The sequence below is a fragment of the Mobula hypostoma genome, chromosome 23 (genome assembly GCF_963921235.1).
Source record: "Mobula hypostoma chromosome 23, sMobHyp1.1, whole genome shotgun sequence".
Lineage (NCBI taxonomy): Eukaryota > Metazoa > Chordata > Chondrichthyes > Myliobatiformes > Myliobatidae > Mobula > Mobula hypostoma.
Genome location: NC_086119.1, coordinates 10,320,904 through 10,348,015, shown reverse-complemented (window position 1 = coordinate 10,348,015; position 27,112 = coordinate 10,320,904). Strand labels below are relative to the sequence as shown.

General features: G+C 43.0%; 1 protein-coding gene across 6 annotated transcripts in view; it reads right to left on the bottom strand.

Annotated features, from left to right (window-relative positions):
- Positions 1-1,472: 1,472 nt before the first annotated feature.
- Positions 1,473-27,112, bottom strand: part of ulk2 (unc-51 like autophagy activating kinase 2) — a 119,425-nt gene continuing 93,785 nt past the window's right edge. For 3 of the 6 annotated variants that reach the window (XM_063031303.1, XM_063031304.1, XM_063031306.1), the window contains 10 exons: positions 22,626-22,897; positions 22,301-22,491; positions 21,500-21,609; positions 17,952-18,104; positions 16,726-16,934; positions 13,076-13,254; positions 11,040-11,158; positions 10,275-10,432; positions 8,209-8,344; positions 1,475-4,925 (listed from right to left, as the gene is read on the bottom strand). In XM_063031303.1, the coding sequence (XP_062887373.1) occupies positions 4,858-4,925; positions 8,209-8,344; positions 10,275-10,432; positions 11,040-11,158; positions 13,076-13,254; positions 16,726-16,934; positions 17,952-18,104; positions 21,500-21,609; positions 22,301-22,491; positions 22,626-22,897 (1,595 nt within the window). In that variant the 3' untranslated portion in view covers positions 1,475-4,857. Of the gene's footprint in view, positions 4,926-8,208; positions 8,345-10,274; positions 10,433-11,039; positions 11,159-13,075; positions 13,255-16,725; positions 16,935-17,951; positions 18,105-21,499; positions 21,610-22,300; positions 22,492-22,625; positions 22,898-27,112 lie in introns of all 6 variants that reach the window. The other 3 variants (XR_010015891.1, XM_063031305.1, XM_063031302.1) reach the window with 3 other exon arrangements.

Genomic DNA, 27,112 nt, shown 5'->3' with positions numbered 1-27,112 from the left:
ATTAATTCCACAGATTCACCACCCTCTGGCTGAAGAAATTCCTGCTCATCTCTGTTCTCAATGGATGTCCTTCCGAGGCTGCAACCTCTGACCCTAGACTCCCCCACTACAGGAAACATTCTCTCGCTGTTGTTTAAGTATGTAATGTAACTCTCAGTTGTGTGGGGCTGATTTGATTGAGGTATACCAAATACCAAGGGGGAGAGAAAGGGTAAATGCAAACAGGATTTTTCCATTGAGTTTGGGTGAGACCAAAACTGGAGGTCATGGGTTAGGGGTGGAAGGTGAAATGTTTATGTGGAACTTTTTCACTCAGAGGGTGGAATCGCAGAGATGTTGACTGATCGTTTCCACGGATGCTGCCCGACCTGCTGAGTTCCTCCAGTGTGTTGTGCATGTGGAATCAGCAGCCAGAGGATTCAATTTTATCATTTAAGAGTTTGGATAGGTACATGGATGGGAGGGATTTAAAATCATAAGAGCAGAATTAGGCCATTCAGCCCATCCAGTCTTCTCCTTCATTCCGTTATGGGCAATTTATTATCCCCTCTTCAACCCCATTATCCTGCCTTGTACCCGTAATCTTTAATGCCCATACTAATCAAGAAGCTATCAACCTCCACCTTAACTATAACCAGAGAAATGGCCTGCACAGCTGTCTGGCAAAGAATTTCACAGATTCACTATCTTGTGGCTAAAGAAATGTTTCCTCATCTGTTCTAAATGGATGCTCCTCAATTCTGAAGCTGTGCCCTCTGATCCCAGACTGCCCCCACTATAGGAAACATGCTCTCCACATCCTCAATCTAGTACTTTCAATATTCAATGTTTTGATGAGATTTCCCCTCATTTTCTAAACTCCAGCGAGTGCAAGCCCAGAGCTGAACCCTTTCATTTCATTCTCGTGAACCTCCCCAATATCGGCACTTAGATAGGGGGCCCAGAGTACTCCAAGTGCAGTCTGAACAATGCCGTATATGGAGGGTGAGTGCAGGCCAATAAGACTAGGCAAATAGTTCAGCACAGTCTGGATGGGCCAAAGGGCCTGTATGTCTCTATATGTATTGACCAATGCAAATTGCAGCTCTGTCTGTGCCTCCTCTCCACTACACCCTTTGTTATTCACACTCGTAATTCACAAGAGGATAGGTTCTTCTGGAACGGGAGCACTCGGGTCTGAACTTAATTTCTGCACAGATGGCTTTGTTTCTCAGACGCTGTGTGACAGGCGAGTGCAGAATGTTACCAGGTGCTCTCCGCAGAGAAGAGTGCTGGGCAGGAAACAGCATACCCCTTTGAGGGCATCCACCCTTTCCCCATCCCACAGAAATGTTCAGATTTCATGCAACTCTACTGAAATCTACACTGACCAAAGCCTCCGAATAGAGGGATGCCCCTTTTGATCAAAGGTGAGGGGCAATTTCTTTAGCCGGGGTGGTGGATCTGTGGAATTTATTTATATAACGCAGAATAGGCCCTTCCAGCCCTTTGAGCCGAGCTGCCCAGCAACCCGATTTAACCCGAGTCTAACCACGGGACAAGTTACAATGACCAATTAACCTACCAACCAGTACTCCTTTGGACTGTGGGAGGAAACTGGATCACCCGGAGGAAACCCACGTGGTCACGGGGAGAACGTACAAACTCCTTACAGGCCATTGCCACAGGCAGCTGAGGAGGCCAAGTCATCTGGTATACTTAAAACTGAGGTGGATAGGTAATTGATTAGTTAGGATATCAAAGGTTATGGGAAAAAGACAGGAGAATGGGTTGAGAGGGAAAATAAATCAGCCATCATGGAATGGTGGAGCAGACACGATGGGCCAAAATGGCCTAATTCTACTCCTATGAAAATATGCCCTCTGAATCGAGAAATATATGGTGTCAAGCCAGTAAAATGTAACTAGAACACTCACTGCTCAAAGCAAATCAATATAAGTCAACCTATTAATATTCCAGGTCAATTTTATTTCTGCCTTTTAATGTACATCTATACAGGCCATATTAAAAAGGCTGCTACATAACAAATGACTGTCTGCAACCTGATTTCTTAAAGAGTATGCATGCTGTTATACACAATGAGAGGTAGAAACACTATTAAAGATCTAATAGTACAAATATTTTATAAATAAAAAGTCTTCAAAATTAATGGAATCGCTTACAGATAAATAAATGTACACATTGGTTACTTTTCATAATATAAAGTGTGTGTGGGGGGAGGGAATGAAATGGGTGACAAGCTTCATAAACAAGCCAAATTCATTGCTACATTGGAAATATTTCCACAAACTGTCTCTGGGAAATTAAACATGATTGTTAATGTTTAATATTCAAGTACTTGAGCAGCTGAGAAACATTTTAAAAAAATGGAGAACAAAAATGCCCAAGGGTGGAAAAAATATTGAAAAGCTCTGGAACAGAATGTTGGAGAGGTTGTTCTGCGTGCAGTGGTGAATGCTGTTTCTGGTCTGTTGGGGCAGTTAAACAACGGTATACATTCAGTGGTCACTTTTTATTAGGTACACTTGAACATCTGCCTGCTAACGCAAATATCTGATCAGCTAATCACATGGCAGCAATTCAATGTAGAATAGCAAGCTGACATAGTCAAGAGGTTCAGCTGTTGTTCAGACCAAACATCAGAATGGGGAAGAAATGTGATCCAAGTGATTTTTATCGTGGAATGATTGTTGGTGCCAGATGGGGTGGTTTGAGTATCTCAGAAACTGCTGATCTCTTGGGATTTTCAGGCACAACAATCTCTAGAGTTTACAGAGAACGGTGTGAAAAACAAAACAAACAAAAAAAAAAATCCAGTGAGCGGCAGTTCTGTGGGTGAAAACGCCTTGTTAATGAGGGACGTCAGAGGAGAATGGCCAGACTGGTTCAAGCTGACAAGATGGTGTTACAACAGCGGTGTACGTTAGAGTATCTCTGAACTCACAACACGTCGAACTTCTCAGTGATTGGGCTACAGCAGCAGCAGACCACACCGGGATCCACAGGAGCGGAACGGGAGTGGAACTCAGTGTGGTATTCTGCTGCTGTGTTTGGGTACATCACTGTACCTAACAAAGTGGCCACTGAGTCTACAAATCACCAAGAACCCAATTTCAAAAGGTAAGAGTTGATGCACGGGGGAAAGTGAAGAAACAGAATAGTTGAACACTTCCCATTCCCAACCTGAGAATCACATATCACGAAAGTCTATTCCTTTCCTAAGCTACTATTTAAAGAAATAAAATTTATAATCACTACTCTTAGAAACTTCTTCTGTAAGTTACATTAGCTAGCTCAAGCTGTAGTCCTCCACACAGCTACCCAAGACTGATCCTGATTCATCCTGACTCAATCACACATAATACAGAGATGATTGTGCTTGTTGGATTGGTAACCAGAGTCGCAATACTTTTTTCCACCCCTGAAAATACCCAAGGATTATGTTAGTCTGTACAATAGGTTCTCAATCTACAGGAAAAATGCTTATCTACATAATACTGTCTGCAGAAACAGCATCATCAGCATTATTAGGCTCAATGGCACAGTCACACTTATCACATGCATAACATAAAGACAGCCAAAAATATTGTTTAAAAGTCAGCAATCAATGGCAAAATAAGAGGAAAAATACTAGTTTCATTATATACAGATAGTTGCTCTATATGAACTACTCAAGTATTTAATATGTAAAAAAAATGGAAAGGCTTGTAATAATACAGGCTATTTTTTTTTTGCAGTCTTTTGCGTTGAAGTGTCAAGCACTCTGTGCTTTTGGCTCCAAAGCAAACGTTAAAATGTCCTCTGTTGAATGCCTTTGGAGCTTATACTACCAGGATGGTTTACTCTTTTCCATTACTGTTCATGAACTCTTCTCCATTCCTTTTCAGATGCTCCATTCTGTGAGGAGTTCTGCATAATGTTATGAAAGGTCCATAGTAGTGCAATCAGAAGTGGTTGTCTATAGGAGCACAGTCTTCGCCGTTTCAGAAACTCCTGCTCAGGGAGCTACACAAAAAAATAAATAGTCCCCTCTCTCCAGTCCATCCAGTGTGGCATCTGGTTTGCAGTTTATGTGATGGGGTGGGCTACTCCTTCTCTTACTGTCCTTTTGTTAACTTCTCAGTCACATAAAGTGCTCTTCTCCATCATCAGTTTGTGGGTGGAGGGGAATTTGATGAAACATCTGAAGACACAAGGCACCGCGTGCCTCTGAACGGCTGTGCAAGGATCGTGGTAAAACATACAAATTCCGTAAGTAACATCTATTCACTTATCACACCATTAGTGTCTCTTATAAAAAGCTAATATAGTTTCAGTGACAGGAGTCCAATCTGTCAGCGTGACCCATGTACAACAGACAGGGCACAAGGTTCCTTTGTAAACCTTGTTGTTTATTCTGAACACACTTTTCCAAGTACCCCTCGAGTTTGCGATGAACGTGGAGTACAGGCTTCAGCTTCATTCCTGTGCTTTTCTTAACAAATTCCAGCAATCGGGTGGCTTTGGCAGCCAGAAGCAGTCACTGCTCCACACGTTACCTCTTTAAGGTAAACTGAAATGAAAGAATATGCTACATGTCTGAGAGGGCTTTCAGAAGTATTAATCTGTATTTATACATACATTTCCTTTCTCTTGAAACAAGAACTCCTCTTTGGTAACTCTTCTAAAACAAAAATTGATCGTTCTTCACCTGGTGGGTTGGCATAGGCAGCGGAGAACAAGACAAACCCAGCATGGACCGTTTTCCAAATAACGGGTGGGTGGGTTGTTGGGAGCAGGGTTGGGGAAAAAGGCAACTCCAAGATTCTAGGAGAGGCGGTGGTCCCTGCGTTGTTGCATGTGGTCCATTCCGGAAGGCTAGTTGTCGTACAAAGCCACTGTGGTATGACACAGAGCTGAGAGTCTGCGCTCAATGTTGGCTTTGTCTGCAAAACAAACATACATTTTTATTTCAACATTAATTTTTCCAGCAGATCTGTCTCCACATACAACTCTAATTCATGCAAAACTGGTTATATTTTTTCTCAACACAAAGGACTCATCAATCTCCCTGTCCATTCAGGGCTGCACTTTCTCCAAAGCATACCTCAGCTGTGTTACCCAAGTACTCCCAGCTGACACAAACTCACAACCCAGTTTTACAAAATTTAACATGTTTCCTATAGATCTATAATATCACACGGCAGACTAGAAGGAAGGCGCTGTCGTCGCCGATAACCGGACTCAGACGACAAGCACATTTGCTTCTCAAACATACTTTATTTTGCTTGTGCACAAGAACAGCACAGCCCCTGTCACCCACCCTGTTCTGAAACCAGGACAGAAAAGTACTATTTTTATACAGAATTGGCCTATTAGTTACAGATATTGACCATATGGTAAACTGTGGAGTGCTTATGTGCAAGATCAATCGCCATTCATAATAGAGGTATTAAAAGTCAATAGAAATGACAAGCAGACAACTGATGATACTTTGAAGTTAATAAAGTAACTGTCTCTTAGAGTTCGGTGTGTTTCATATCTTTCTGCTATATTTCCTATCTTGTCTGTCCCCTGCATCCCCTCAATAAGCACAAAATGCCAGAGGAACTCAGCAGGCCAAGTAGCATCCATGGAAAAGAGTAATCAGTCATCGTTTCAGGCCAAGACCCTTCAGCAGGACTTATCTCTACTGTATAAAGGGAAGTTATGTTCTTCAAAGACCTTTCTGGGAAAGGTCTCATTTCAGAGGCCCCACTTGTCTGGGTTGATACCACACTACCACAGACATCTTGCCTATCTCATCTGCAGTAAGCAGGGGTGGCTTTGGCCAGTTTCACTTGTCTGGGATGACTACACACCTCAGCAGTCATCCTTGCCTGGATATTGTCTTTAACCCTTGCTTTACTGCAAGTCCCACTGTCCAGCTGTTAGTAGATTAAAAAAAAACATGGGATGGACTAGATGGACAAAATACACCATCCCGGACTTTGTTTATCCCACTGATTCATTCCAACTGCTTGGAAAGAGGAATGGCTGACAGGCAGGAGGCAGTGAGTGGGAATAAAAGGGGCCTTTTCTGCTTGGCTGCCAGTGACTAGTGGTGTTCCTCAGGGATCAGTATTGGAACCGCTACTTTTCACATTGTTTGTCAATGATTTGGCTAATGTGGCAAAGTTTGCAGATGATATGAAGATAGGTGGAGGGGTAGGTAGTGCCGAGGAAGCAATGCAATTGCAACAGGACTTAGACAAATTGGAAGAATGGGCAAAAAAGTGGCAGATATAAAAAAGTGTTGGGAAATGTACAATAATGCACTTTGGTAAAATAAATTATCTAAATGGGGAGAAGGTTCAAACATCAGAGGTGCAGGGGGATTTAGGAGTCATCGTGCAAGACACCCAATTGGTTAATTTACAGTTTGATTCTGTGGTAAAAAAGGCAAATGTAATGTTGGCATTTATTTCAAGGGGAATAGAATACAAAAGCAAGGAGATAATGCTGAGGCTTTGTAAGACTCTAGTCAGGCTGCAATTGGAGTATTGTCAACAGTTTAGGGCCCCATATCTCAGATAGGATGTGTTGTGATTGGAAGGAGTCCAAAGGAGGTTCATGAGGATGATTCTGGGAATGGGTGGCGGTGGGGTGGAGGTTGGTGGGTTAACATATCAGGAGCGTTTGGCAGCTTTGGGCCTGTACTCACTGGAATTTAGAAGAATACGGAGGTGGGGGGTGATTCTCATTGAAACCTACCAAACGTTGAAAGGACTGGATAGGGTGGATGTGGAGAGGATGTTTCCTATGATGGAGGTATCCAGAACTAGAAGGCACAGCCTCAAAAATTGAGGGGTAGCCTTTTAGAACAAAGGTAAGGAGGAATTTTTTTTTTAGCCAGAGTAGTAAATCTGTGGAATGCTCTGTCACAGACTGCGATGGAGGCCAAGTCCGTGGGTATATTTAAGATGGAAATTGGTAGTTTCCTGATCGGTTCAGGCGTCAAAGGATATGGCGAGAAGGCAGGAGTACGGGTTTGACTGGGATCTGGGATCAGCCATGATGGAATGGCGGAGCAGACTTGAATGGCTGAATGGCCTGATTCTGCTCCCATGTCTCATGGTCTAAGTGCTGAGGGCAGCCTGCTTTCGGCTGTCACTTTTGAGAGAGTAAAAGATACTGCACCGAATTGAATTTACAGCCTATTTACAGTTGATAGGGTTGTTAAGGTGTACAGTGTGTTGGCTTTCATTTGTTGAAAGATTTAATTCAAGGGCCATGGTTGAATGTTGCACCTCTACAAAATGCTGGTTAGACCACACTTGGGAGTATTGTGTTCAGTTCTGAACACCTCATTTTAGAAAGGTTGTAGGAGTTTTAGAGATTGTGCAGAGGACACTGCCTGGGCTAGAGAGCATGTTTTGAGGATAGGTTGAGTGAACTAGGGTTTCTCTCTTTGGAGCAAAGAAGGATGAGAAGTGACTTGATAAAAGTGTACAAAATGATAAGAGGCACAGATTGAGTGGATAGACAGAGACTTTTTCCCCAGGGTGGAAATGGCTAATACAAGAGGGGCATAATTTTAAGGTGATCAAGGGGATGCCAGAGGTAAGTTTTTTTTTAGCACTGGTAAAGGAGGGAGTGTTCAACCAAGACAGTAGAGGCAGATACATTTGAGGCTTTTAAGAAACTCTTAGACAGGCACATGGATGATAGAAAAATGGAGGGCTATGTAACTAAACTACATAAATTAACCCAGTATAACCTGGGGTCAAATCTGTCTGACGTGGTGCGGCTGCTCATTAACTAAAAACTAGGAGCAGCAAGGTACCATGGCAGTTAGCGTAACTCTTTACGATGCCAGCATTCAATTCCGCGTGGGTTTCGTCCGGGCGTTCGGTTTCCTCACATTCTAAAGACACAAGGGTTAGGGTGGTAAGTTGTAGACATGCTGTTCTGGTGCTGGAAATGTGGTGCCTCCAGCATATCTTTGGATTGAGCTGGTCATCGATAAAAAACACATTAATTATATGCTTTGATGTACCAGTGACAAATAAAGCTAATCTTTAAAAACTGCAGAATTAACCTTTTAAGAGTAAGAATTGACTTAAGAGTGGTGGAGTGTACAGCATGGCAAGTACACATCAGCCATGTCTTATAACAGAGAGGAACTTGCACTCAGCTGCCATGCAGTTTCAGAACTTGTTTTTAATTGAGCCAACTTTTTGTTCTTACATTTGAGGATGTTGTCAATATCTGCAGGATCTTGTAGTGTCTTTGTCAAGCCTTCCAACAGCAATGCTGCTTTATGGTACCGGTATGTAATGTCTTCTGTTTGCTGGAACATTTCGTCCAATGCTGCTGACTGCACCTAGAGTTGCAACAGAGACAGAGCTGACAATTCCACTGTTTAGTGCACTGTACTAACCCAATACTGTGCCTGTATAGCAGAGCAGATATTGCCATTAGAGATACAAGCTGTTATTGAAAAAGCAAGGGTGTGGGATAAAACAGAATGGAAGTATGACTGGCTGAATGTTATTATATGGTGTCATTCTATTTAGAATTACATTATTGCTTCCAAAGTGTACAGAGACATACTTTCAGTGGCCACTTTAGTAGGTACAGGAGTGGAACCCATTATGGTCTTTTGCCACTGTAATCCATCCACTTCAGAGTTCGATGTGTTGTGCGTTCAGAGATGCTCTTCTGCACACTAATGCTGTAATGCATGGTTATTGCGTTACTGGCACCTTCCTGTTTGTGTGTCTGTCTAAATGCCTCTTAGACATTGCTATCATTATCTACTTTTACCACCTATATGTTGCAAGGTCCTACTCTGTGGAAAACCCTCTCGTAAATCTCCTTTAATCTTTAAACATGTTCCCCTCACCCCTCACCTTAAAGTTATGTCCTCGACTACTTTACATATCTACCCCAGGGGGAAAAAACTGACTCTATACTCTCAGAATTTGATGTACTTCTATCAGGTACACCCTTCAGCCTCTGACAATGCTATGTTAAAAAGAAAACTGAGACAAAATTTTAAAACATAACCCCAAATTGCTAGCCTTCTAATGCTATTGTAATACACAAGATGGCATTAGTGACCAACACGACCAACAGCAACATCCTGCTGACTGCTCACAAAACTACTACATCTTCCTTTAAATTTGTTTCTTCTCCTGAGCTGTGATCAATTGCACCCTGTACTTTCCATTTTGTTCATGTGTTTTTGGGCTGACTAAGCATTCTGGCAGTTTTACTACCTCCTGGGGAATTTGGTGAGGTTGGGAGCGGAGTGTGGGACCATCATTTCTCAATGGCAGAAGAAGATCCCACGGCTGGCTCCATTACTCTTTGCCGATTAAAATGCCGAGCAAGATTGAAATTGACAAGGACGAGAGCAGAAGACAAGAGGGTGTTCAGCACCGCCTGCCTGCGTTTGACCGGTCTCCATCTCGCTGCTTTTGGAAGAGGGTGCAGGTCTTGGTGGCGTGGGTCTTGTCTGTGGGACTCTTTCTTGGGGGACTTTGTGCAACGTGCTTTTCAGTTGTGGACTTGTTTTTGGAGGACTCTGAGGTTCATGTTCCATGTGCTTCTGGTTACTCTTTTTGCTAACTGTGTGATTTGATCGCGGCACTAGGTGTGGACTGGCTCTGCGGCTGAGCCCTGTAGTCAATGACACAGCGCTAAACCGAACTGACTTAGCGGCTGTCATGCCTGGACCATTTCAGGCTCTCTGCGGCGTGAGGTTTAATATTCCGTATGTTATTTGCCTGCTTTTTGCTGTTTGCATGATTTGGTCTTTTTTTTTGTGCGTTGAGTGTTTGATGTTTTCTCTGAACGGGTTCCATGGTGTTTCTCTGTTTCGTGGCTGCCCGCGGAAGGACGAATCTCAGGGTTGTAAACTGTATATTTCGTATTAAGTGTACTTTGAAACTATTCACCTGACAACTGTATGCATCAGTTCCCCACGCCTGATTCTTGGAGTATCATAAGTCACTGAGAACAGATTAACTGGGACATTTAAGAAAATCTTAGGGACATAGATGATAGAAAAATTGAGAGCTATATAGGAGGGAAGGGTTAGACTAGTATGAGGGTAGGTTACACGACCAGTGCGACACTGTATGCTGAAGGACCTGAACTGAACTGTACTGCACTGTTCTATGCTTGCATCATCCAGTCCTTCATTATCCTTATTTATCACATCACTTGTTATAAAAATCAAATCATTCTTCCCTCTGTCAGAAAAACACTTGGCAACAGAGTGGGTAGCAATAACACGTGACAATTACCATTTCTACGGCGTAGCTGTAGATCAGTTTCTCTGCAGTGACACTGTTGATTTCATCCACAAACCTCTGCTTGTCGGAGAAGAAGCGATTCAGTTTCTCAGTAAGTTTCTTGCAAAACGAGATGCAACACTTGTAACGTTCATTCAGATTTTTAACAACTGCCCAAGAAAACACAGGAGGTGAATAGTGGAACACATTATACTAACTTCAGCCAACAAAAACATTTCTTTCTAATTTTAAGCCCCTGTCATTATTACTGTATACAACAATCTATCTATGCACACAACAGTAGTCCAATAAACAGCTTTGATATTAACGCTTGGCTTTAATGTAACCCATAAATCAGCATTGTACAACGTTTTGCTCTCTGCCTCTCCTGCAGAAAGCTGTACAGTGGGAATTAACATTTTTTTCTGCTTCAGTGGCAAATGCAAGTAGAGCAAGGTCAGGTAAACCACAAGGGACTGAATATGAAGCTTGTGTTATGCTTCATTTTCTGAAACCCATAGCGTACCAGTTGAGTAAACGACAACAGAACTGAGGGAAGATATTAAATTGCAAAGCACCAAGTTAGAGGAGGAGAAATTAGAAACCTTTCCCATTTAAGAATAAATTTGGCTTTTGACTTAAGTTTTGTCCTTATTCAACAAGCCCACTCCACCCTATTGAAACAGTTCCTTTTCCTTCTGGGAACTTAAAATAAAGAATTAAAAACGTGTCAATGATCCAATGCATTGAATTTTCATACTAAGTGCCACTAAATACCTTGCTTAACTGCCGTGGATGGGTTCAGCTTGCCTGATTTAACCCGGTCTTTGGCAAGGTGCAAAGATGACGCCAGAAGTTGTGCTCCTTTCATGTATAGCACCAGCTGCTCCACTTGTCTGCAGAATAAACAGCGTTAACTTAAATGTAACATTCAGCCAACCCGCAAATAACTTCAGGAACCTTCAACTCCTCAGAAAAGTTACACTTAGTCCTTACTGACAACAGACTGCAGTAATCTGCTTTTTATACCAATTTCAAATGAACAATAGGATAGAGCCACTATGTTTTAACATTTACCAATTAGTTAGAGTGACAAATCCAAAAGAAATATCTCTGCTAGTTGTTCCTTAAGATTGTTATAGCCGGGGGTGGTAGTGGCATGAATTCCGACTACCTATTAAATGCTCCCAATGGCGTGCATCTCAAATAATTTCTGACCACCAGGTCCAACTCCAGGCCTTCGTGTGTGGCTTAGCTAATAAGCCCAGCAGAACCATTTCTACTGTCAGGAGAAGTGACAAACACAAGTTATTGATGCTATAAAACCAGCCGCTTCAGGGAAAATGGGGCTTGTCAGCTGTGGTTGGCAACATCTCGCAGGAAAGCTCTGAACTCAAAGCTCCGCTGCCTTGTGGCTATACCCACTCATGGGGAAGGTTCGGGAGTAAACCCCGAGGAAAAATCCAGAGCTGGAATCTTTAAGGCGGTCCTGCATTGAGTTCAATGTTGTCTGGAAATTCCTGGTGTAAAGCTGTATCAGTCTCTGCTATTTCTTTTGATTTATCAGCAGCGTGGAGAGGGGTAGTCTGTTGCATGGACAACAGCTTGTTCTCCATATCACACTGCCCGGCTTGCGTATCGACTGCGACATCTAGGACACAATAACCACGGTGGACCTGCCCAAAGTAGGTCCTCATTTAGATAGGGAATGTTGCACTAAACAGAAGCTTAAGGGTGTTTTTATGTTTTTAAGAAGACAAGTATTTCAATTACTATCGTGTTACTTCATAGGAAGAAAGTAGTTCATGTTTACATAGTTACAGAGCAAGGCAAAAGGCTCTACCCATCTATTCGAACCAAGATGCCCATTTCAACTGCACTTGTCTCATTTCACTCCAAACCAGGGGTTCCCAACCTTTTTTATGCCACGGACCATAACATTCAGCAAGGAGTTCGCGAACTACAGGTTAGGAACTCCTGCCCTAAACTTCCTAACAATTAACAGCCTCTTCCCCTCCGCCATTAGATTTCTGAATGGACAATGAACACCACCTCACTATTTTTGCTCTCTTTTTACACTACTTATTTCATTATTTTTAATGTATATTACAATTTATAGTTTTTAATGCATTGCACTGTACTGCTGCTGCAAAACAACAAATTTCACGTCAGTGATATTAAATCCGATTCTGATACATATCTAAATGTCTTTAAATGTTGATATTAATGTCTTTTATAAAAATAAATTTATAGTACTTAATTCAGTCTATAGACTGAAGACACAGGAGCAGAGTCAGGCCATTCGGCCCATCGAGCTTGCTCCACCATTTGATCATGGCTGATCCATTTCCCTCTTAATTCCGTTCATCTGCCATCTCCCCATAATCTTTCACGCTCAACTCATAAAGAACCTATTAACCTCTGCCCTAACCACACCCAATGACCTGGCCTCCACAGCTGCCTGCGGCAATGAATTCCACATTACCCTCCAGCTAAAGAAATTCCTCCTCATCTCTGTTCTAAATGGACGTCCCTCTATTCTGAGGCTGTGCCCTCTGGTCCTAGACTCTCCCACTATGGGAAACATCCTCTCCACACCTGCTCTATTGAGGCCTTTGACACTTCAAGGAAACCATCTAAATTCCAGTGAGTACAGGCCCAGAGCCACCAGGCACTCCTCACGTGACAAGCCTTTCATTCCTGGAATCATTCTTGTGAATCTCCTTTTAACCCTCTCCAATGTCAGAATTCAATACAATATAATTTTAAAAGCAGTTCTAGACAAGGCGATTTGCAATGATGCAAATACTAACCCCCACTCCTTGCTGAGGCGGCTGATCTGGTCGACCACGATGCTCTCCTGGATTTGGTACAGAGAGGCAGCAGAGGTCCCCAGGTCTAAGCTACCTCCTTTCATTGCTGCAATGTCCATAATGCACTCTGCAAACATCAGCATCGTATTCAGATGGCGTAACGTATCCGTATGCTCTCTCTGTTAATCAAAGCACAAAAGGAAAAGTTACTTTAGTTTCCAATTTTTATTGAAAACAATTCCAGACAAAAGAAATCAATAATAGTGCATCAACTTCACTTTAATACGTCATTATAAAAGACTTTAGATCTGAACTAAAGTTATATTGGAGATAATCATATGTTAAGAGTCATAGAGAAGCACAGCACAGAAACAGACCCTTCGGCCCATCTAGTCCATGCCAAACCATTTAAACTGCCTACTCCCATCAACCTGCACCAGGACCGTAGCCCTCCATACCCCTACCATCCATGTATCTTAGAGTGCTGCCTCTCAGTAGATAGTAATAAACACAGTTTTGACTTTAAACTATTTGGATTTAGATTTATAAAATAAAATAAACAGAATATTTTAAAATGACCATCTGTATAGTTAACAAAAGGCAAAGTAGTGGGGGGGGGGGGGTTGGTTCTGATTTGGAGGTAAGTGCCACAATGTAGTTTGCACTGTGCAGTCAGAGGAAATTGTGCCTCAGTTACCTATAGAACCAACATACGTAAGTGGCAAACAGGAAATACGTGCCAAGAACAGAGCAAAAATGCAATTTCTCATAGTGGAACAACAATCAACAGAACAGTTTTATTTTGATGCGTTTTCACTGCCCCCAGAAGTCATTAAGAAACAGTGGAAGTGATAAGGGGTATGGTCCACTATTTTCAGGAAGATCTCAACTTTCTGAAATAAGACACAGTTGGTTTGTTTACACTTCAGCTGTTCCTTCGCCTCGTGGGACTGGAACGATGCAGCAGCTGCCGAGGTTCCACACGGTGCCTGTAATCAAAGCCCCAGGATTGCAGCATGCTCAGCAAACTCAGCAAGAGACCTACTGTTCCTGTCGTACAAACCATCTGAGTCTCGCCAGAACTTAATCGTATGGTCACCTCCATTATTCAATGAAACAGAAACTTTAACACACACAAAATGTTGGAGGAACTCAGTAGGCCAGGGAGCACCTAAGAAATGAATTAACAGTCAACACAGGACTGATGAGGATCTTGGTTTGAAACGTCGACTTAACTGACCTGATGAGTTCCTCTAGCATTTTGTGTGCGCTATTCTGGATTTCCAGCATCTAAACTTACTTATTACCACTTTTGGTAATATAAAAGACCAGAACAAACCAATCCAAGCAACAAGTTCTCCATATAACCTTGCCTCCTTCAAATCTGCCTCTACCAAAGCACGTTATTGCAGTCCAGAACTATAATTCCACCTAACCTTTTTCACGTCATGCTGCCAGGGAAAGTTATGGTTTGAGAAATGGTTCTTCTTGTGCCTCCTCTAAGACACCGGGAATCCTAGCCCTGTTTGTACTATAACTGTAAATCACGACAAACTGGGAGGTTGTGCATTTACTGTGGAACTCATATGGCAAACATCCGTTGTCAGCCTCAGGAAACCCACAGTGTGTGCGCTGCTCTACCAGCATTTTACTGCGGCGATCCAAGATGTGCAGTGTAATTAAACAGTCCTTGCAGCTCGTGTTCTATTTTGCAGTATTGTGGTTGACATAATCCCCAGATATAGTGCAATGAGGTAAACATGACACACGACAGAGAACCCTGGGGACGTAACAGGTTTATTTTTGCTGTGCCTTTGGTGGGAGTACCACTTCAAGCAGCTTTACAAAGTCTGCCACAAAAACAGAGCCAAAGATCTATAACTGGTTGTATCGGGGCATTCAGCACAGGCCTATCATAAGAGCTTCTCACACCGTTTGGATGTGTCGGTAGCAACCATTACTAGGCTACCACTGACATTTTGAGCAGTGTGAATTTGTATTTTCTACACGGGCTCCCAGCCAATATCACAGCACTGTTTCCTGAAGCTCGTCCACATTGAAAATAGGCCAGAAATCTTAGTAACAGTGTAAAGAATATAGGGTCAAACATTTGGAATATTCAAACAGTTCATGGGATTTTCAGATTGTTGGCTTTAATACCATTAAACCTCCTTTTGTCATCCATCCCAACACTATGAGCTATGGCATTGTGATGGAAAGTGGTTTTGGTTTTATTCATGAACATCAAGACTGAATTGTAGAGAAGTAAACACTGACTTAAACACAGCACAAGTCAGTTTATTAAGTTGGCTCAGAGCGGGCATCAAACTGTGGATACTGCACCTACACTGGACGATTCAGAACAGTATTGCCAGCACCACGTATTGAGAGATGAACTATGACCTGGGTGGCACGGTTGTGTAGCGGTTAGTGTAATAACGCTTTACAGTGCCAGAGTCAGAAGATTAAGGTTTGATTCTTGCCACAGTCTGTAAGGAACTTGTATGTTCTCCCCATGACTGCTTGGGTTTCCTCTGACTGCTGCAGTTTCCTGCCACATTTCAAAAATGCAGCGGTTAGGGTTAGTAAGTTGTGGGCATGCTACGTCAGTACCAGAAAAATGATACCACTTGCGGGCATGTACTCAAACTGTGTTGGTCATTGATGCGAATAAAGCATTTCAATGTAGGTTCTGATGTTTCTGTGTAGACGTGATAAAAAAAAGTTAATTTTTAAATCTTTAACGCAGTATCAGGTTGCATTCACTCATAACAAAAGACAAACTCAACAATTTAGGAATTGCAAAAAGATAATAATCTAAATCCACAATCATTAAGGCACAGCACGGGACGATTGTACTTTCCGCTGTAAAGATTACAATGTTTGCTTCCGCTCAGGTGATGTGAAAATGCACTCTATGATTAATGTTAGCCTGCGTAGATTACAATTTGAGCTTTGCTCTTTTACAACACTTAAAACGGAACAAACTTGGAACCTGGCAGCTCTCACACATTTTCTGGATTAATAGAACGGTTAGATGATGATTTTTAAATTCATAGAACACTACAGCACAGTACAGGCCCTTCAGTCCACGAAGTTGTACCAGCTTACTCTAAGATCAATTTAACCTTTCCCTCCTACATGGTCTTCCATTTTCTAACATCCATGTGCCTGTCTAAGGGCTTCTTAAATGTCCCTAATGAATCTGCCTCTACCCCCACTCCATGCACCCACCACTCCCTGTGTAAAAAAACCTACCCCTGACATCTCCCCTATATTTTCCTCCAATACCTTAAAATTATGCCCCCTCGTATTAGCTATTCCTGCTCTGGTAAAGAAATCATTGGCTGTCCACTCAATGTATGGCTTTTATCATCTTGTACACCTCTATCAAGTCTCCTCTCACTCTCCTTCACTCCAAAAGTACCTAGCTCGCTCAACCTTTCCTCATAAGGCATGTTCTCTAATCCAGGCAGCATCCTTGTAAACTTGCTCTGCACCCTAAAACTTCCACATCTTTCCTATAAAGAGGTGACTGGAACTAACACAATATTCCAAATGTGGTCTGCCAGGGTTTTACAGGGCTGCAACATTTCTTCGCGGCTCTTGAACTCAATCTCTTAACCAACGAACCACTAAAATGGGCTCACCTCCATTAAAGTCTCTTCTGGAAGTTCCGGAGCTTCAAATGTGATGAATCCTTCCAAACTGGGAGGCGAGGTTCCAAATGTCATGTACTTCAAACTGGAGGGAGCCTCTGCTCCGGGAGGGGAGGTGCCCATTGAACCACCTGGCGGGGAACCCATGTAAATTCGCCCACTGTTAGAGCAGAGAGATCCCAGCGGGCTTCCCGAGCCAACTGTAAGAAACAGAGGACAAAAAAATAAGCAGATGGAGCAAATAAAATATGAGGTATCGTATTTTAATGATGGAGATAGAACACAGTTATAAACTAAAGCTAAATTAGCAGAATTTCAAATCACGCAATTCCCCAAAAACAGGAATAAAGAAAATGGCAAACAGATCTAATCTCCTTAGCACTCATTCTAGGGGCGGTACGGTAGTGTAGTGGCTAGTGCAATCACTTTACAGCGTCAGCTGTAAGATCGGGGTTCGATTTCCACCATTGTCTGTAAGGAGGTTGTATATTCTCCCTGTGACTGTGTGGGTTTCCTCCGGGTGCTCCAATTTCCTCCCACATTCCCAAAGAAAAAGGACGAGGTAGTGCTAGTGAGTAGCGGGCATGCTATGTTGAGGCTGGAAGTGTGGTGACAGTTGTGGGCTGCCCTGTACAATCCTCATTAATTTGACCTGATACAAAAAATGATGCATTTCACTCTATGTTTCAATGTATATGTGGCAAACAAAGTTAATTTTACAATGTACGAGAAAATTAGGGCCATTTACAAATGATATTCTGCCTGTAATATTACTGCAAAATAAAGGCTGATTGGTTTACTTGGAATAATGTCAACTCTCTTCCCCATACCAGTTGGCACATTCTGAAAGGGTGAAAGGCGACTTGCGTGCCACAGCAGCTTAGCCGTTAGCCCTAGGCTATTAAATTTCAGGGTGTTAGAGTTCACAGCCTGCTTCCAGTGCTGTTTATAAAAGGAGATTGTATGTGCTCCCTGCGAATGTGTGGGTTTCCTCAAGGAGCTCCAGTTTCCTCTCTCTGTCCAAAGGCTTACCGGTTAGTAGGTTAATTGGTCACTGCAAATTGTAATGTGATTAGGCTGGGGTTAAGTAGGTGGGTTGTTGGGCAGTACAGCTCCCTGGGCTGGAAAGGCCTTTCCGTGTTGCATCTCTAAATACACACCCATGCAAATAAATAATAAATAAAATTAACTTAATGCCAATTTTATTCAAGGCTTACCTGACATTGTCCTTGCTCTGGTGACCATGTGACTGCTGTGGGGAGGGGTGACACTACTTGGTGGTGAGCCGACAGTGAACACCACAGTCCTTGGGCTCACTCCTACCACTGCGGCAGGGGATCCCATCGTCAAACCAGAAGCGCCTGCTGGAGCTGGGCAGAAACAAAAATAAATCACACCAACAGGAATAAAGATTGCAACATACACTAAATGCTGGAGGAACTCAGCAAGTAAGGTAGCATCTGTGGAGAAGAATAAACACTCAGTGTTTCGGGCCAAGGCTGGAACAGGTGGCATAAAAAGCCAGAGTTAGAAGAGGGGGAGGGAGGGAGGGGTCAAGTGAGAAGCTGGGAGGTGACAGTGGAAGAGATGAAGAGGTTGAGAGGAAGTAACACACACAAAATGCTGGAGGAACTCAGCTTACCAGGCAGCAGCTATGGAAAAAAAAAGTACAGTTGACATTTTGGGCTGAGACCCCTCAGTGGGACTGGAGAAAAAAAGATGAGGAGTCTTCTGCCGAAGGGTCTCAGCTCAAAATGTCGACTGTGTTTCTTTTTCCCCCATAGATGCTGCCTGGCCTGCTGAGTTCCTCCAGCATTTTGTGTGTGTGTTGCTCGGATTTCCTGCATCTGTAAATTCCTTCCTGTTTAACAAGTAATCTGATCCATGGAAGGAAGCGAAGGAGGAGGGGCACCAGAGAGAGGTGATAAGCAGGTGAGGAGAAGGGGTAAGAGAGGAGCTGGAATGGGGAATGAGAGAAGGGGGCAGGTGTGAAATTACTGGAAGATAGAGAATTTGAGGTGTGCAAATCACAAAAGGCACAGACTTGCCTCAATTGAACCTACTGACACTCTGTGCGCTATTTCCACTCTGCACATAATTAGAATCTATACTGGCTGAGTTTACGTGTGCTCCAAGAAGATATCAAATTATTCCAACAAGGTGAATTTTTGATGCCAGTTCGTCACAGAGAGAGGGCATCACCATTGCTGAGAAAAACCTGTTCAGGTGCAATTATGCACTCTGTCAAGGTATTTTGGCTTCCGACTGTCCATTCATTTGGACTGGGAGTAGGAAAGACCTGAAATAGATTAATTTCAGATATCTGTAACAGAACAAATTTAACCTATCCATCCTAGTTTTTCCACTGGAGTTCCCCTCCCCACCCCATTTCTTCGTTCATTTCAGCACCTCCCTCCTGTGCAGGTGTTGCACTGAACTCAGGGCAGCCAAGTCCTGGCAGACTTCAGCCCCCCTGAGTCTTTTCTCATTTAGTCATTCTTGATGGCATGCGTAATGCTGGACAGTGAAAGTCCATTCAGATGGTTAAACAGTGGATGCCAAGTAATACACTGCAAGTCTAAAGCTGCCATCACTTTGTGTGCCTGGTCCAACACCAGCAGCAGGGTGGCCAGCTGATCTTCCTTCCCTTCTACTCCAGGGTTAACTGTAAAACTTTGTATTTCCGACCCAGTTTAGCACTTCACAGGGAGCTGGAACACGGCCTGTTGCAAAAGTACCGCAGCAAACCAAACAGAAATTACTGTAAGAACTCAGCAGATCAGGGAGTAGATATTGGAAAGAATTAACAGTCAACGTTTCAGCCCAAGACCTTTCATTACCTAACGAAAGTTTAAAGGACTACTTAGGGTGGATGTTGAGAGGATGTTTCCTATGGTGGAAGTATCCAGAACTACAGGGTACAGCCTCAAAATTCAGCTGCGACCTTTTAGAATAGAGGTAAGGAGGAATTTTTTTTAGACAGAGTAGTGAATCTGTGGAATGTTCTGCCACAGACTGCAGTGGAGGCCAAGTCCATGGGTATATTTATGGCGAAGGTTGATAATATCCTGGTCGGTCAGGTCATCAAAGGATATGGTGAGAAGCCAGGTGTGTGGGGTTGAGTGGAATCCGGGATCAGCCATGATGGAATGGTGGAGTAGACTCAATGGGCTGAGTGGCCTAATTCTGCTCCTTTGTCTTATGGTCTTATAGACTCAGCTCAAAACAATTGTCTAGATTAGATTAGATGAGATTCAACTTTATTGTCATTGTGCCAAGTACAGATACAAAGCCAATGAAATGCATTTAGCATCTGACCAGAAATACAAAGACTAGTGTTATTTACAAAATAACTGTGAATAAAAGTAAGTGCTACAGCACACAAATATAAAAGTACTGAGACAGTACAATGCTGATGCAATACTGCTTAGCGCTGTGATGTGAGGTTCAGCAGTGTCCCACCTCAGGGAAGAAGCTCTTCCTGTGCCTGCTGGTGCGGGAGCGGAGGCTCCTGTAGCGCCTACCGGATGGGAGGAGAGTAAAAAGTCCATGGTTAGGGTGAGATGCATCCTTGATAATGCTTTTCGCCCTGCCCAGGCAGCGTTTATGGTAGATGTTCTCAATGGTGGGCAATTGGGTGCCGATAATCCGCTGGAATGTTTATTCCAACCCATAGATGCTGTCTGACCTGCTGAGTTCTTCCAGCATTTTGTGTGCTGCCTTGGATTTCTGGCATCTCCAGAACCTCTTATGTTTACTACAACAGCATACCAGTGTTCTACAGCCTCCTTACCTACCTATCGCCTCTGCACTGAACAGTGTTTCAACTACTGTCTTTGCAAAACTCACAGAAAGAAATTGTTGTTAAAAACACAAGAGATTCTGCAGCTGTTGGAAATCCAGAACAACACACACAAAACGCTGGAGGAACTCAGCAGATCTGGCAGCGTCTATGGAGAAAAAAGATCAATCAATGTTGTGGGCAGAACAGTCCTGATGAAGGGTCTGGGCCCAAAACATAGACGATTTATTCTCTCCATAGGTACTACGTGACCCGCTCAGCTCCTCAGGCATTTTATTTAGAGATGCAGCACAGTTCAGGCCTTCCGGCCCAACGAGTCACATCGCTCAGCAACCCACCTATCTAACCCTAGTCTAATCACGGGACAATTTACCATGTCCAATTAACCTACTAACTGGGACATCTTTGGAATGTGGGACGAAACCGGAGCACTCAAAGAAAACTCATGCGCTCACAAGAAGGACGTACAAACTTCTTACAGACAGCATTAGAATCAAATCTGAACTGTGCTGCTGCTGGTGCATGTGTGTGTGTGCATTGTATTTGCTGCTGCTACCTGTATTGATCTGCTGAACATAGTGGGCCTGTTGTGTTGGCACGCCAGAAAGTGTGGCGACACTTGGGGGCTACCTCCCAGCATATCCTCGGGCACGTTGGTTGCTCACACCAACGCCGGCATTTCACTAGATGTTTCAGTGTACGTGATAAATTTGAAGGAAAGCGAATCAAAGGTTTGCAGCAATTGCTGCAGAATGAATATGGAAAAGGTCACCTTACTGTTCAACTGATGGAGAAATTTCGATTACAATTATCAACAGCCTTAACAAGAGAACAGGAAGGAACTTGTAAATATTTGTTTTCCCCCACAACAGATATAAAAGATGAAACACAAAAGTCATATCTGAAAGAAGTGCAGAATTGAAGAGATATTATCATAATATTGTGATGAGAAATTTTCTTTACCTATATCCATTGGACGCTCAGTATTCAGACTGTCAGTACTTCCTTGATAGGTCTGCCCTCCAAATGTGGCCTTTGTTGCTTGATCAGATAATTTTCCAGTACTTACAGATCTACAAAAAGGTTCAAAACATATTTTATCAGATGCTGGAGATCAAAAGCAACACACACACACAAAATGTAGGAGGAACTCAGCAGGCTAGGCAACATCTATGGAATAGAACAAACAGTCGACGCTTAGGGCCGAGATCCTTCTTCAGGAATGTGTTGGCTTAACATTATTTTATCAGGTTTTGAGTAATTTACTTATGGCTGAACAGTGAACTAAGACATGCCAACATATTGGGGTTACTGGAGGGGGGGGGGAGATTTTTATTTTTAGCTTGGCTTTACATCAAGAACTTGATAACTTCAAGACAAACAAGTTATTTCCAGCCAATTGGATGAGGTCACTGTTATAAAGAAACAAGAAACACACCAATTAATTTAAACACAGCTGGCCCACAAACAGCAAAGAGATATGTGACCAAATGACCTTGTTTCAGTATTGCTGGACAGAACATAACCACGAAGGACAGCCAGCAGCCGGGTTCAAAGTAAATTTATCAGAATTAGGAAACCCCAAGTCAACTATAGCTCAGACTACGTGCGCCCTCTACTCCACACCAGCAGACATTACGAGATCGGCACCAACCCTGGGGGCACTTGTCTGTCTTGCCCAGAAAATATATATATTGTTTGCTCATAATACAGACATGGGCTACTGTAGATCGCACAGACACCAGATAATAAAGAGAAGGGTACCTGCCAAAAGTAGTTTTGTTCTCAGAGGCTGTTCGTTTAGCACTTGCTTGTGGATGGTAGATGCACAACTCTCTAGCCTCCAGCATGACTTTGGACTGTACTGCTGGACTCTCAGTTAACTCTTGCTGTGCAGCCAAGGCAAGTAAATTGGAAGATGCTTGAGTTTTAGGTAGCTTGAGTGGAGCAGTAGTCTATGATAGCACACACATATTAAACTGAAATTCATCTGAAAGGTATCGGAACACCTATCCCAACCTCCAAAGCAAATTTGAATAACAATTTCATTCTATGGAAGTGACTAATATAACCATTAATATTTACGCACCTTTGTTGGTGACCCAATGATAGTGGGCAAGGGAGATTTGTGGAGCCAGTCAGAAGTTCGTGGAGATGTTCCCATATGTTTTGTAGGGGAAGTACCCAGGCTAACAGGTCTACCAGGTTGTGGAGAATGGCTAAATCCATAGCCCGCTGACGGAGGATACAACGGCTCTGAGTGCTGCTTACGGAGTTTCTGTTTGCTCTGGTAGATGTCAGTAAGAGTCGGGGCACTTTGGAGTCTTGCACCCATTAAGTGTGACTGAGGGGATGGTGAACCTGGAAACAGCGTTATAGTTTTAGTCTCACAAAATCGACAAAATAAATCTCAAGTGATATTGATCACAGTGAAAACTTCACAACATACATTTGTATATTTCTAATTGCAATTTATAGTTTCCTTTTATGTATCCCATTGTAGTTCTGCTGCAAAATAACAAATTTCATGACATAGGTCAGTAACAATAAACCTGATTCTGATTCAGTGACAATGCCCCAAATTCATTCCTTTAAACCAAATCTACTTGGTTATGAATGTACTTAGCTTACTGTAGACCACATTATTTAACTATATTCTGAGAATTATCAATTAAAAAGCTGAGGATGTTATGACATTGCAGGGTGACTTGGACAGGGTGGGCAGATGCATGGCAGATGCAGTTTAATGTGGATAAGTGTGAGGTTATTCACTTTGGTGGCAAGAACAGGAAGGCAGATTACTATCTGAATGGTGTCAAGTTAGGAGAAGGGGAAGTACAACGAGATCTAGGTGTCCTTGTTCATCAGTCACTGAAAGTAAGCATGCAGGTACAGCAGGCAGTGAAGAAAGCTAATGGCATGTTGGCCTTCATAACAAGGGGAGCTGAGTATAGGAGCAAAGAGGTCCTTCTGCAGTTGTACAGGGCCCTGGTGAGACCACACCTGGAGTATTATGTGCAGTTTTTGTTGTAATGTAAGCGTAATTAAATGTAAGTTAATACTAATTAGGATATCGGCGGGGGGGGGGGTCTACTTCCGTTGGTTCTTCTTCTGGTGGCCCTTGTGTACATAGTGTTCCCACCATCCCGTACGGGTTGTGAAACCCTCAGTATATATGTAATGTTTTGAAGTTCAAGATAAAGTTGTTTCTTTGGCATGAAGTTGTCGAGTGTGCCTTTTTCAAAGTAGAAGTTACCACAGTTTTGGTCTCCAAATTTGAGGAAGGACATTCTTGCTATTGAGGGAGTGCAGCGTAGGTTCACGAGGTTAATTTCCAGGATGGTGGGACTGTCATATGTTGAAAGATTGGAGCGACTGGGCTTGTATACACTGGAATTTAGAAGGATGAGAGAGGATCTGATTGAAACATATAAGATTATTAAGGGATTGGACATGCTAGAGGCAGGAAACATGTTCCCGATGTTGGGGGAGTCCAGAACCAGAGGCCACAGTTTAAGAAAAAGGGGTAGGCCATTTAGAACACAGTTGAGGAAAAACTTTTTCACCCAGAGTTGTAGATCTGTGGAATGCTCTGCCTCAAGAAGGCAGTTGAGGCCAATTCTCTGGATGCTTTCAGGTAAGAGTTAGATAGAGCTCTTAAAGATAGTGGAGTCAAGGGATATGGGGAGAAGGCAGGCACAGGGTACTGATTGTGGATGATCAGCCATGATCACAGTGAATGGTGGTGCTGGCTTGAAGGGCCGAATGGCCTACTCTTGCACCTATTGTCTATTGTCTATTTTTTAAAATATCAAATTATAACCAAGCAGGTTCCTAAATTCTTTCACAGAAGTTATCTCCAAAAACAAATTCACAGCAAATGATTGTTAACAGCACAAGCAAAAGTAATAAACAGAAGTTGGAGAGATTAAAAGGTTAATTTCAGTTTTTTTATTAGCTATTCCAGATACAGCAGAAGAACATCGTGTTTAGTTCGGGTAGATAAGAAATATTTTTAGAATTATAGATATTAGTTAGAACTTTGAACATTTGCTTGAGAGATCTTCGTATTTTTATATCTACGTAGTCCAAACTCCTGAAACTTCTAAAAAGCACACTTGCAAAACAGAAAGTACATTATAACTTCCACCCTGCCCTCAAATTTACCTGGTCCATTTCCGACACCTCCCTCCCCTTCCTTAATCTCTCTGTCTCTATTTCTGGAGAAAGTTTATCTACTGATGTCTACTATAAGCCCACGGACTCTCACAGTTCCCTGGACTATTTCTCTTCCCACCCTGCTACTTGTAAAAATGCCATCCCCTTCTTGCATTTCCTCCATCTCCGCCGCATCTGCTCTCAGGATGGGGCTTTTCATTCCAGGACAAAGGAGATGTCTTCCATTTTTAAAGAAAGGGGCTTCCCTTCTTCCACCATCAACTCTGCTCTCAAACGCATCTCTCCCATTTCACGCACATCTGCTTTCACCCCATCCTCCCACCACCCCACTAGGAATAGGGTTCCCCTTGTCCTCACCTACCACCCCACCAGCCTCCGGGTCCAACATAAAATTCTTCGTAACTTCCGCCACCTCCAACGGGATTACACCACCAAGCACATCTTTCCCTCCCCGCCCCCCACTTTCTGCTTTCCACAGGGATCGCTCCCTACGCGACTCCCTCGTCCACTCGTCCCCCCAATCCCTTCCCACCGATCTCCCTCCCGGCACTTATCCTTGTAAGCGGAGCAAGTGCTACACATGCCCTTACACTTCCTCCCTTACCACCATTCAGGGTCCCAGACCGTCCTTCCAGGTGAGGCAACACTTCACCTGTGAGTCGGCTGGGGTGATATACTGTGTCCGGTGCTCCTGGTGTGGCCTTCTATATATTGGTGAGACCCGACGCAGATTGGGAGACTGCTTTGCTGAACACCTACGCTATGTCCGCCAGAGGAAGCAGGATCTCCCAGTGGCCACGCATTTTAATTCCACATCCCATTCCGATTATGTCAATCCATGGCCTCCTCTACTGTCGAGATGAAGCCACACTCAGGTTGGAGGAACAACATCTTATATTCCGCCTGGGTAGCTTCCAACCTGATGGCATGAACATTGATTTCTACAACTTCCGTTAATGTCCCTCCTCCCCTTCTTACCCCATCCCTATTTATTTATTTATTTTGCCTCTCTTTCCCTCTCATGATAACTCCTTGCCTGTTCTCCATCTTCCTCTGGTGCTCCCCTTCCCCTTTCTTTCTTCCAAGGCCTTCCGTCCTATGATACTCCCCCTTCTCCAGCCTTATATCCCTTTTGCCAATCACCTGTCCAGCTCTTGGCTCCATCCCTCCCCCTCCTGTCTTCTCCTATCATTTTGTATCTCCCCCTCCCCCTTTCAAATTTCTTACTAACTCTTCTTTCAGTTAGTCCTGACGAAGGGTCTTGACCCGAAATGTCCACTGTACCTCTTCCTATAGATGCTGCCTGGTCTGCTGCATTCCACCAGTATTTTGTGTGTGGTACATTATAAACTGCACAATTTATAAAATCCTCTAATTAGTGCCTCCTCAACTAATATCAAAATGCCAGCAAAAACACTTGAAATGCAATTCATCTATAAAAAGTATACGATGTTTTGATGTGAACGGTACTGTATTTGTAAATTCATTTGATCCTGAACTAGCTTACTTCAAGCAGACAGCAATAACTGCATAAGATACTCATAAAATAATTTGTAGGAAACAAATAATTCTTTAGTATAAGCTTAATAAAACATTCTTATTCAGCACCTACACCGGTAAAAGGCTGCCATCAGGTATGAACTGTAATGATAACAACAAGGAGTTTTAATCTTAAATATACAAGAACCAAACTGACTCAAATGTGCACAATTTCAATGGAACTAAAAACACCAAGTGGTGTCCTCTAAACGGTTTAACCAACATTCCTTTTGCCAATCACCTGCCCAGCTCTTGGCTCCATCCCTTCCGCTCCTGTCTTCTCCTATCATTTTGGATCTCCCCCTCCCCTCCCACTTTCAAATCTCTTACTAGCTCTCCCTTCAGTTAGTCCTGACGAAGGGACTCGGCCCGAAACGTCGACTGTACCTCTTCCTAGAGATGTTGCCTGGCCTGCTGCGTTCACCAGCAACTTTGATGTGTGTTGTCTATAAACACTGTTCAGATTAATTTAGCATCCAGATGATATGTCTTAATCCTCATTAGATCATCTAAATGTTCCACTTCCAGTCCAGCCTATTACAGGAAAGTTACTGGCCTGGTTAAAACATTAGCTGATTCGTAGGAGGCAGCGAGTGGGAATAAAAGGATCTTTTTCTGGTTGGCTGCCAGTGACTTATGGTGCTCCACAGTGTTAGGACTGCTTCTTTTTATGCTGTATATCAGTGATTCAGATGATAGATTGGATGGTTTTGCTGCCAAGTTTGCAGATGATATGAAGGTTGGTGGAGGGGCAGGTAGTGTTGAGGAAACAGGTAGGCTGCAGAAGGACTTAGACAGATTAGGAGACTGGGCAAAAAAGTGGCAAATGAAATAAAATGTTGGAAAATACATGGACAT